Below are 12468 nucleotides of genomic sequence, written 5' to 3' on the forward strand. Positions count from 1 at the left end.
ATTCATCTTTCGCAACAAGTCGGCGACGCATTGAATCTTCGCAGGTCGTCTTTGTGGTGCCCGCCAAGAGAAATAGCCAAGAAAACATAATCTTCGGACAAACTAAGAGTCCACTACAAACTCTTTGGGATGAATCCAATGAGAAAGAAGGGACTCATCAATTCTCACATTTCAGGCCAACAACGCGCCGCATAATGAAGAAAATGGGATATGATTTTTCCCATACAGGTGGTTTAAATTTCGGCAAGGGCCGGCGCACTACGCTTGCTCCCTTCACCCCAAAAGGAAAGCCTGATAACTATTACGATAAGACTCGTAGGGAGTTGGGATGTGTGACTCCACCGCCAATGCAAGAATCTAGTGAAGAGTCAGACAGCTACTCCATTAGTTCTTCCGAAGCGATCTGCTAGGATTCATCGGACACCAGTACAGAAGCTGTATTCAAGAAATTCATAGCTAACATGACCTCAGCTCTCCCAAGCGAAACGCGAGAGGACGATTAGTTACCTTTATTCGAGGATCCATTGAGTAGACAACTCAGCATGCAGTGGGAAAACCGCTTCGAACAGCGTGAGCCTCCTATTGACGACAAGGTAATCCAAGTAAACATGGGAGATGAGTTTAACCCTAAGCCAATATTCATAAGTGATAGCCTGTCGCCTGAAGAAAAGGAATACCTCATTGCCCTTGTGCGTGAATATATTGATATCTTCGTTTGGAATTATAAAAACATGCACGGCCTTGATCCTCAGGTGGCCATACACCGTCTTAATATCAAACCAGACGCTAAGCATGTCAAGCAACAACAACGGCGATTCCATCCGCGGATCATGGAGGCAATTGAAGCCGAAGTTAAAAAGCTCATCGATTCAAGGTTTATCCGAGAAGAGCAACATCCAGATTGGGTGGCCAATATCGTCCCGGTTCTGAAAAAGAACGGGAAGATCGGAGTTTGCATCGACTTTCGAGACTTGAACTCGGCATGTCCGAAAGACTTCCCTTTGCCCATCACGGATGTTATCATAGACAACACGTGCGGATTTAAAAGGATATCGTTCATAGATGGATTTTTAGGGTACAATCAAATCAAGATGTACCCTGAAGACGAGAAACATACCTCTTTCCGAACACCTTCAGGGATATACTGTTATACAATAATGCCCTTCGGGTTGAAGAACGTCGGTGCTACGTATCAACGCGCTATGACCATCATTTTCCGAGAACACTTGCGAAAGACGGTAGAATGTTACGTCAATGACTTGGTTGTTAAAAGCTATAGCAAAGGTGATCATCTGCATGACTTGAGGACGATGTTCGACCTTATGTGATCGTATCAATTAAAGATGAATCCAACCAAGTCCTTCCTAGGAATGTCCAACGGCAAATTCTTTGGGTTCGTGATCACGGCTAATGGAATCCATCTTGACCCGGACAAAGTCAAAGCCATTCAAGAACTTTCGCCTCCTAAAAATCTTAAAGAGCTTTGCGGCTTACAAGGGCGTCTGGCTTACATCCGCAGGTTCATTTCCAGCCTGTCAGGCAAGTGTCAGTCATTCTCGAAACTCATGAAGAAAGGCGTATCCTTTGTCTGGGATGAGGCCTGTCAGAAAGCATTTGAGGAGATCAAATTATATATTTTCAGCCCATGTGTATTGGTCGCACCAAAGTCGAGTAAGTCATTCCTGATATATGTCCAAGCTACAGAGCATGCCTTAACAGGACTCTTAGCACAAGACGATGATAATGACCATGAGCAAGCTATTTATTATCTCAGCAAAACTTTATCAGGAGCTGAACACTGTTATCCTCCCGTCGAGAAAAAATGTTTGGCCTTGATTTTCACAATTCAAAAGATGCGACATTATCTGGTTGGACCAATCCAATACGGATATTCATGACACAGCCCGGCGCATTGAATTGGCGACTCGTAAAATGGGCATTACTGCTATCCCAGTACGTCATCTACTTCAAGCCTCAAAAAGCAATAAAAGGTCAAGATATTTGCGATCTCCTTGCCAACCACCCCTTGGAGGGAAAAGTTAATTTATATCAAGACATGTCAGACGAGACCTGTGAAGCCAATATGATCTCAAAGGAGCGGGTATGACAGCTATTCTTTGACGGCGCGTCAAGAACAGGCCCGAAAGCTACAATCGTCACTGGAGTGGGGATACTCTTGATTTCTCCGTAAAATCATGTATTACCTCGAGCTTTCTCCCTGATGGAGCCATATTCTAACAACGTGGCTAAATACAACGCTTTGCTCATTGGTCTTGACCTAGCCAAGAGGCTAGGAGTAAAGCACCTAGAAGCATGGCGACTCGAAGCTCATCATCAACCAGCTAAAAGGGGAATTCGAGGTCAGACATGAAGATCTGGTCCCCCACCACGAAGCAGTCATCGCATTGGCTAATTCTTTTGAAAGCTTCTACATTGATCATGTGTCTCGCCTGAAGATTACATATGATACCATGGCATCACTTGCAGCTACACTAGCTCTGCCTGAAAGCATCACTCAGCGGATCACTATAGCTAGCAAACAACTTTTCCGACCAAAATATGCATTACAAGTCAACGCGGTCAATGAAGAGCCCAAGGCGTTCGAACCCAGGGATTGGGGATTCCCGATCATCGATTATGTCTTATACGGCTTACTGCCTGAAGACGTTAAAAAAAGAGATTCCGTCCGCAGACGAGCGCCAAAATTCTATTAGGATTCCCTGTCGCAAACCCTATACAGGAGGTCATACGACGGATTGCTGTTTCGCTGCTTGTCGAACAAAGAAGCAAAAGAAACCCTTAAAGAAGTCCATGATGGCTTCTGTGGAGCTCACCAGCCAGGACCTAAATTGTGGGACCGACTGCGTAGACTTGGCTACTATTGGCCAAATATGATCAGCGACGCCATTGCCTACGCCAAACGATGTCGCGCATACCAAATACATGTCAACTACATGCATCAGCCGCCGAAACATCTGCATCATTCGGCTACTTCATGATCATTTGAAACATGGGGTATGGATATTATCGGCCCGATTTCCCCACCTTCTGCGAATGGGCAAGCAGAAACGTTCAATAAGACCATCATCAAAATTCTCACTAAGTTGGTCTTCACTAGCAAAAAAGATTGGAATGAGAAACTGGGTCAAAGCTTATAGGTGTATCGCACTACGGTTCGTACACCAATAAGTGCTACCTCATACTCCTTGGTATACGGGTGTGAAGCCCTCTTGCCATTAGAAGTTCAAATTCCCTCCATTCAAATAGCACTCGCAACCGGCGGTATGACAACTGAAGAAAGTCATCGTCGACGTCTTGAAGAACTTGAAGCACTAGACGAAAAGCGACTACAAGCTCAATAGCATATCGAGCTTTACCAAGCTCGAATCTCCAAAGCATTTGACAAGAAAGTCAGACACCGCATGTTTAAGGAAGATGACCTGGTTCTCGCCGTCCGACGCCCAATGATTCTGAACTCTAAAAAGAAAGGCAAGTTCGAATCGAAATGAGAAAGACCATTTGTAGTAGAGACGATCTACTCAAATGGAGCATATCGCCTAATCAACCAAGATGGCGACAAGATCATGATGCCTATCAACGATAAATTTTTGAAAAAGTACTCATAGACTTTTTACATACCGACTGCTTCCCAGCAAAGATCTTCATGATTGACGTAGACTATTATGCTCATACGAAAAGAAAAGAGATCATTCCAAATCTCAACAACACTGCAAGTTCAAACACCATGGATGCAACAACTATACCTAGCCACAACAATATCGAGAAACGCGACCCTCGGCATTGTTAGAGCCATTAAAACTCTTTCAACTCCCACGAAGTTAACCAAGGTAAAGATTTCATTCCTTGTCTTCCTCCAAACTCACCCACCAATCCTCTTCAACAGGATGACAGGTCCACAAAAAACTATCACGTTAATGATTACATCTGATAGTTAAATCTTCCTCCAAATTCTCCCACAAATCCTTTTCAACAGGATAGCAATTCCACACAAAACTATCACGTTAATGATTACTTCTGATAGTTCAATCTCCCACTGAATTCTCCCACCAATCCTCTTCAACAAGATGGCGACCACAACAAACTATCATGTTAACAATTACCTCTGATAGTCAACTCTTCAACCTCCATTGAAAACAACTCTATCAAGTAGTGGTCTATCACGCGATGAGCTCGTACTAGTCACCCTCGATCAGGACAGTGATCTATCATGCGATGATTCATTATCTGATCTTTTCCGAACGTTCTATCTTCTTAGAACAATCGAAGATAGTGGCCTACCATGTGATGTCTCTATTCCAATCACAGTCGTTATACTCTCATGTCACTGAACGACTTGATTACTTCCACAACCGTCATTCCTACAAGTGATATTGTTCAAGATAGTGACCTACCATGTGATGTACCTCTATTCCAATCACAGTCATTATACTCTCATATCACCGAACGACTTGATTATTTCCACAACCGCTATTCCTGCAAGTGACGTTATTCAAGAAGTGGCCTACCATGTGAAGTGCCTCTATTCCAATCACAATCGTTATACTCCCATGTCACTAAACGACTTGATTATTTCCATACCGTCATTCCTGCAAGTGACGTTGTTCAAGATAATGATCTATCAAGTGATGTGCCCCTATTCCAATCACAGTCGTTATACTCCCATGTCACTGAACGATTTGATTATTTTCACACCGTCATTCATACAAATGATTTTATTTAAGATAATGACCTATCAGGCGATGTGCCCCTATTTACCCCCTTATTCTCGAATAGTGACCTACCAAGCGATGAGTCACTACACAAATCTGAGATCGCTATTGTATTAACGATATCATCATACTCCTCAGGTCATTCCCGCAAATAACCACTTCTTGAAACAGCAAGCCTACCATGTGATGAGCCTCGCTTTCAAATCTCCAGGCTGAGCTGTTACACTGAACGGTACAACCAAACTTGACTACGACTTAACCGTTATAATCATTTTTAACGCTTAATCCAACACCTTGAATAGCTAAGGATAGAGAAGAAATCTTAGCATTAAGTCTAAGAGAAACTTTTTAACAATTTATCATGCCTAAGGCGAACAGAGCCATAACTAGCTCCAATTTAAACGGCAGTTGGTACAGACACATAAAGTCCGTTGATAGCTAGGGGTTTGCTAAAAATCCCAAGTTATGGTTATTAATTGCAAAAAAATTGACGAGACTCAACAAATAGCCGAACTTCGTCTCGAAGTGTCGAGGCCCGCCCAGAAATGACAAACTTCGCCTGGAACCACGGAGTTCACGCTGGAGCATCGAAGCTCGCCAAGAGGCCAAGCTCGTCATGCAAATTAAGCTCGTCATAGCCAAGAGAGTTCAAAGTATTTCAGACTCATGCAACCCAATTTGGGTCTGAAAACTTTAAAGGGGATCTTGTAGGCACCAAAAAATGTCAAGAAACAAGATAGTGACGAAGCTCGTCATTAGAGACGAGGTTCGAAGGTCATCATTGGGGACAAAGCTCCTCTAGAAGATGAAGCTCATCATTGAAGACGAGGCTCGTCATTGGAGACGAGGTTCAAAGGTCGTCACTGGGGACAAAACTCCTTTAGAAGACGAAGCTCATCATTGGAGACGAGGCTCGTCATTGGAGACGAGGTTCGAAGCTCGTCACCGGGGACAAAACTCCTCTAGGAAATGAAGCTCTTTTAAAAGGCGAAGTTCATCCACATACGAACATTGCCAAGCAGCGTCTTACCCATCAGAAGACGAACTTCGTCATTATTGAAGACGAAGTTCGCCCAGAAACGTGGCTCGTCGTTGAAAAGGAAGCTCGCCCAGAAACGAAGCTCGTCATTGAAGACGAAGCTCCTTCAGAAACGAACCTCGTCATTGAAGACGAAGCTCGTCCAAAAACGAAGCTCGTCATTGAAGACGAAGCTCCTTCAAAAACGAACTTTGTCATTGAAGAAAAAGTTCGCCCAGAAATGAGGTTTTGTTAGCCTCTTTGTTTTGATCATGTTTAATAAATAATTTACCACTAATATTATTTGTCTAGTATTTGTGTTTATCTATTTATTATAGACAAATAACATGTTGAAGATTGGATGGAATTGCGTCATAACGATCATATCAAATAGAGGTTGGCGGAAATAGTGGAGTGAAGCTACGCAATTCAAGTTGAAGATCCAAGTTCAAGCTTCATCCGCAAGCGTACCAAGTCGAGCTTATTGAAGACCTATAGCTTGGGTAATCTAGTTTAGGAGTTTATATTATGTGTGTTAAGTACTTTAAGCTCAATCATATATACACACGTTTTATTGGTTTCTTTGTATATATATGTAGTTATATATATATATACACACTTTAACTATGGTTTCTATGTATATATATAGTTATATATATACATATATTTTTTGGTTTAATAGTTTTCAAGTTTTAATATGAAACAATTGAATACAATTGAAAATACATTTCTTGTTTCATACTTATATGCATATATATGATTTCATTAATATTAATTTTATTTAGTTCAATGAAATCATATTTACTGTTTTTGAAAAGTTTACAAAATATGCAATATATTGGTTTCTTTGTATTATGTGTGTTAAGTACTTTAAGCTCAATCATATATACACACACATTTTATTGGTTTCTTTGTATATACATGTAGTTATATATATATACACACTTTAACTGTGGATTCTATGTATATATATAGTTATATATATACATATATATTTTGGTTTAATAGTTTTCAAGTTTTAATATGAAACAATTGAATACAATTGAAAATACATTTTCTGTTTCATACTTATATGCATATATATGATTTTATCAATATCAATTTTATTTAGTTCAATGAAATCATATTTATTATTTTTGAAAAGTTTGCAAAATATGCAATTTTATGAAAATATTGTATTCTCAGTTTTTGGACTTAACAATAATCATATACATCTTTTATTAAGTCTACAAAATTATTTTATAATGTTTCAAAACATGGTTAAGCTAAAATATCAAAACTCATGTGTTTACATTTTCATGTTTTGGATTATTTTGCAAAATGATGATATTTTTTATTTGGGAGGTCCTTTTTAAAAACCAGTTTTTATAGCATGTTTATTATTATATTTATAATCATTTCTCAAAGTTTTATATTTTTCTGATTTTATTTGCTATTTTTAAAAGAGGTTTAAAAATCAGATTTTTGTTTAAAACAGACAGTGTGCATGTCTTGAGTCGACTCATGAACAGTATTGAGTCGACTCATAAACTGTTGTATAGTTTACATCTTGTTTCTGACGGGTCGACTCATAACATCATGAGTCGACCCATCAGGTTGAGTCGACTCGTGTCTATCATAAGTCGACTCATAAACTGTGCTGAAAAGTGTGTTTTGTTTTTGCTGAGTCGACCCATGCATGATGAGTCGACTCATGAATTTTATGAGCCGACCCATAAGTTGGTTTTTAGCCTGTAACGGCTACTTATGAGTCGACTCATGAACAACACCGAGTCAACTCATAACACTGTAACGGCTATATTTTCAGACTGTACTGTTTTTGGGTTTTTTGTCTTTTTGCCTTGTTCTCTCTTGGCTTTGGGGTTCTTATAAATACCCTCACATATCCTCAGTTCTATATAACTAAAAAGGAATGTTTTAAAACAAGTTTAAAAAGAGTTTTAACAATGGTTTAAGTTTGGTTTAAAGTTTGTTTGGTTTGTGAAGATTGTTTCACAAGTGGAGAAAATCATCTACATTATTTGAGCTTTATTTTAATCCATCTCTCCATCCTGTTTTTCAGAGAAAAATTTCTAAACTCAATACTAGTTTTGTATTAATTATTTGTTGTTTATCATTTTTATCAAGCTAGGGTTTACATTGAGTTCATGATTGATTTTCTTATTACTTACACACACAATCATTGGGCTTATTGTATTTTCATACTTAGTATAATTTGGGTTGTGGAAAGTTATAACAATTGAGAGTGAGCCTACATTATGTTCTCATCTATTGTAGAGAATAATTTATTTGTATTATAAGCCTAATTGTGAGTTGCACATTGTATTACATTTGGACACCGAGAGAAGTGGTTGGTGAGAGACGGGGTCGGTTCTAAGAGGAGTGGGGCCGGTAGTAAAGCCTAGAAAAAGGTGATAATTTCGAACACTTGAGGAAAGACACGGACTAGAGACTAACACTTAGAGGGTGTGGAGTGTTGTTACATTGTGAGATTATGAACGTTGATCAGAGAGCGTTGAAAATCGATATTGTGTGGTGTAAACGTTATTCGGGTGAGCGTAGAAAACCTGGTTGTGATAGTGAAGATCTCCTCGAGGTGAGGAGCGGAGACGTAGGTCGTGGGGACTGAACTCCGTGAACATATCGTTTGTTTGTGATTGCATTGGCGCACTTATTTTTATGTTCATATCTTATATCGTATTTGTATATTACTTGTGCTTATATTGCCCACTATCTAGTTTAGATTGTTTACCCTTGTGTTATTTGTATATTCTCGCATATATCTCATAGTATATCTCATTGCTAGGATATTTTCCTTTGTTCATATTGCATATTCTTGCTCATAACATATTCTATATCTATCTTGCAAGAATAATTTATTAATAAGTTTTAATTTGTATAAAATCGGATTAGATTAGCATAAGATCCTAATCACCCCCCCCTCTAGAGTCTAACAGGTTCGTCATTAAAGACGAAGTTCGCCCAGAAACGAGGCTCGACATTGAAGACGAAGCTCGTCATTAAAGACGAAGCTCTTTCAGAAACGAACCTCGTCATTAAAGACGAAGCTCCTTCAGAGACGAACTTCATCATTGAAGAAGTTCGCCCAGAAATGAGGCTCATCATTGAAGACGAAGTTCGCCCAGAAACAAGGCTCGTCATTGGAGACGAAGTTTGCCCAGAAATGAAGCTCGTCATTAAAGACGAAGCTCCTTCAGAAACAAACTTCGTCATTGAAGACAAAGCTCGCCCGGAAACGAGGCTCGTCATTGAAGACAAAGCTCGCCCAGAAACGAAGTTTGCCATTGAAGACGAAGTTCGCCATTGAAGACGAAGTTTGTCAAAAGAAGTCCACGAGGCTTGCTACGCAGCTGGACTCGACCATCAAAGACGAAGCTCACTATATAGCGAAGCTCGCTTTGTTAGACGAACCTTGCTGCGCATTGAGGCTCGTCTCATCTAACGAACCTCGCCACGCAGCGATACTTGTCTCACCGAATGAAGCTCGACTATAACGGTCTTGAAGACTCAGTCAGCCCACATGGGCTAAATACCAAGAGGCGGTTACGCTCCTGATCCCATGATCAGCGCGTCAGTTACGCGCTAGAGGCCTATAAATAGTCGCAAGCAGCTATGAAGAAAAAAAGGGGGAGAGGCTAACTTGGAGAGAACAGAGAGAAAACACTCACATTCTGAGGCGCTCCTTTGAGATCTGAACATTGGTTTTTGTGATCGAAAGCAATCAACAGAGGCTAATCCTCTCCTCGAATTGAAGCGATCTTGCTCCGATCGTCAACGAGAAGTAAGCTCGACACGAGCATCGAGCGAGGCATCTCATCACCACAGAATCCATGTTAAACAAAGGATAAGTCAAATCAACCTTCTCCTCTTCTGTACTTGAGAAAGAGCGATTGTAAAGAGATTTTTTACCATGCAATAAAATCTCGTCTCACAACTAAAACAGTTAGAGAACCGGTCGTTTCGTCTTTTTCGGGACCCTACATTAGCTACATTTGCAAAGCAGCAAATAAGTTGATAATCTAACTGTATTTCTAACAATTAGATAGTTGAGCATTGTGACAATTATTTTTATGCATCATGTAAAACAAATGCAAGTCAAACGGTTGAATAGAGAATCTGAGCATATTATATTCAAGAAAAAGAATTTTAGCTTCATTGCATAAATTTAATTGACCTTGATAGGCGTCATAAATAATTATTGTAGTTAATAGCAAATAGAAGTAAATGCCAATATGAAACACCAAAACAATAGCATGAGCGAGAATGCTTGAAGCAATGGAAACATCACTGGCTCTAAAAATAATTACAAAGTAATGTGTAGCCATAAGAAATGATGAGGAAGTACAGTACCTTCACGATTAGCTTCAGCAAAAGAGTACAGAGATGCTAATAATATAAAGAATAGTTTGAATGATTCCATCTTCCTCAAGGCGATTTTCTTGTTAACTAAGTAAAAGACAAATAGATCGTTTAAGAAAGATCATTCCCTGCATAAGGAGCTCCATTTGAGCAATATAAGCAAAGATACATTAAGTTTCAGAAAGAGTAGGGAACAAGCATAGAAGAACCCACAAAGGAGTTTCACTGGTTGATTGACGCTACTGTCGTCTCATGAATACAAAAAGAAAAAAGGGAAAAAAACAATTTCAGACATATACATGTAAACTCTACATAAACAATGATATGCATGGTAAATGAAAGACAGATATGCATGCCTTATATGTTAGACCAGTAAGTACATCGTATAAGCTTAAAGAATATTGAGAAAACAAATTTCAAAACAAGTAATAATCCCTATTGATTAAATGGAGAACAATTGGAAGACCTGAAATCTCCTATAAAACACACAATATAGAAGATGGTATATATCATACAACAACTGGTAGAAGATTATTCGACGAACGAAAAAAACATTTTTTTTTCCACTTTGTATAAGAACGTTCATGTAAGATTACCAACAAAAAAATCAACAAGATAATAAATTTCTAACCAACAAGTACAGTGAACCAGCAAAGGAAGCCAACAAACTGCTGGCAAATAGTAATCTAGAAAAGGTACCAGCACACTGAAGATATGTGGAAGAAATTAGCTTACATTCAATGACATGTAGAACAAACTTCAAAACCATCATTCTAGTTAACACTGGAGTGGAACTTGCTTGCTTTCTTTTTTTTATTTTTTCTTTTCTTTTTTTTTAAATCATGCATTATACTCGTAAAAGTATATATTTTTTAAATTTCTTCACGAGTTTTCATTGAATTTACTTCTCATACACTTGCAAGACAACTAATTCATTTGGAATCTGAATGGATAAAAGCATTTCATTACTACCCATTTACAGAAACTTTTCCCAAGCTGGATACAAACTTGTCAAAACTTCATGTCCCATAAAAAAGCTACCTTTTGGTGGGTAGAAATTCTACCAGAACATGAGATTCGTACATCAGCCTTCTCACTTTCTACCTTGCATTTTGAACTTTGATAGAAGAATCTATGCTTAATGACTTTGCATTTTGAGGTATTAAAAAAGGGTCTCAACTCTTGGGTACAAAGGGAGAAACTAATACCACAGTTGAAGTGTAAAAAAATATCCTTCCCCAAAGTTCCATTTAAAGTTCAAATCTTCCTCCCCGACACTCTTCAGTAAAACCAAACTTTTCCCTAGAACTAAAGATTCCACCAAAAACCCATGTAAGATTCAAAGACCCATCAAATTTTTCACAAAGAACAAACAATAGATCTTAAATTCGGCAAAAGAGTCAATCGGTAGAAGAGCCAAGAGAAAAATTAAGCAGATAATTGAAGAAATATAAGAGGAGAGGTGTACCTCAATGGAGAAAGCTGCTGAGGTCTCCTCTTCAGAAGTTAGAGAGAGAGAGAGAGAGAGAGAGAGAGAGGATTTGATTGGACAAATTTTCAAAAGCAACCCATTTGATAAACTAATTGCAAAAAACGACCCATTTGGGATTTATTTAGAGAAACCGACCTGGTTTCAGCACTGTCGCTGAAACCAGGTCGGTTTTTCTAAAAAACTTTACGAAACTTCACGGGAGTTCAACTCCCGTGAAGTTTTTTCACATAACAAAACTTCACGGGAGTTGAACTCCCGTGAAGTTTCGGAATTTTTTTTTCAAAAACCGACCTGGTTTCAGCGCTGAGGCTGAAACCAGGTCGGTTTTTACAAATAAAACTGAAATGGGTCTTTTTTTGGGAATAGTTTATCAAATGGGTTGGTTTTGAAAATTTGTCCGGATTTGATTAGATCCTCAAGAGACAAACATTTGTTCTCAAAAAGTATAGTCAACAATTGAATAGATTTTGTTATCTATTTGTTTTTTGTTCTTATTTTGTAGTCTTTTCCTCTAATTTATTAGTGGGAGACTGGGAGTATAGAAGTTAGGTGGGCGTCCTCATTGTCGACAGCATAGTAAATTATGAAATCAAATTTTATTAATTTAGAAAAACATTGAAATTAAATTTATTTGAGTAGCATTTTTTCATTGAAGTCTGGCTTAGTGACGAATTGAAGGGACTGGATCATGAAAAGTGTTGTGTCCAAAATTTGACAACAATTACTAAATTATGTGTAATATTTTTCACATGGGAGAAAGTTAGAATAAATAATTGCTATGAAGGACCTTGACGCCTCGTTTGGTACGTGGGAATGAAGTCAAGTGAGAATGGAATGGAAGAAGGAAT

General features: G+C 38.7%; 1 protein-coding gene across 3 annotated transcripts in view; it reads right to left on the reverse strand.

The window, feature by feature from the left end:
- Nucleotides 1–11653, reverse strand: part of LOC109832733 (probable LRR receptor-like serine/threonine-protein kinase At5g10290) — a 30890-nt gene extending 19237 nt beyond the window's left edge. The window contains exons 1-2 of one of the 3 annotated variants that reach the window (XM_020400137.1): nt 11597–11653; nt 10120–10215 (exon numbers count right to left, since the gene is read on the reverse strand). In XM_020400137.1, coding sequence (XP_020255726.1) covers nt 10120–10189 — 70 coding nt within the window. In that variant the 5' untranslated portion in view covers nt 10190–10215; nt 11597–11653. Of the gene's footprint in view, nt 1–9437; nt 9640–10119; nt 10257–11596 lie in introns of those variants that run through there. The other 2 variants (XM_020400138.1, XM_020400139.1) reach the window with 2 other exon arrangements.

This window comes from Asparagus officinalis, chromosome 3 (genome assembly GCF_001876935.1).
Source record: "Asparagus officinalis chromosome 3, Aspof.V1, whole genome shotgun sequence".
NCBI classification, from domain to species: domain Eukaryota; kingdom Viridiplantae; phylum Streptophyta; class Magnoliopsida; order Asparagales; family Asparagaceae; genus Asparagus; species Asparagus officinalis.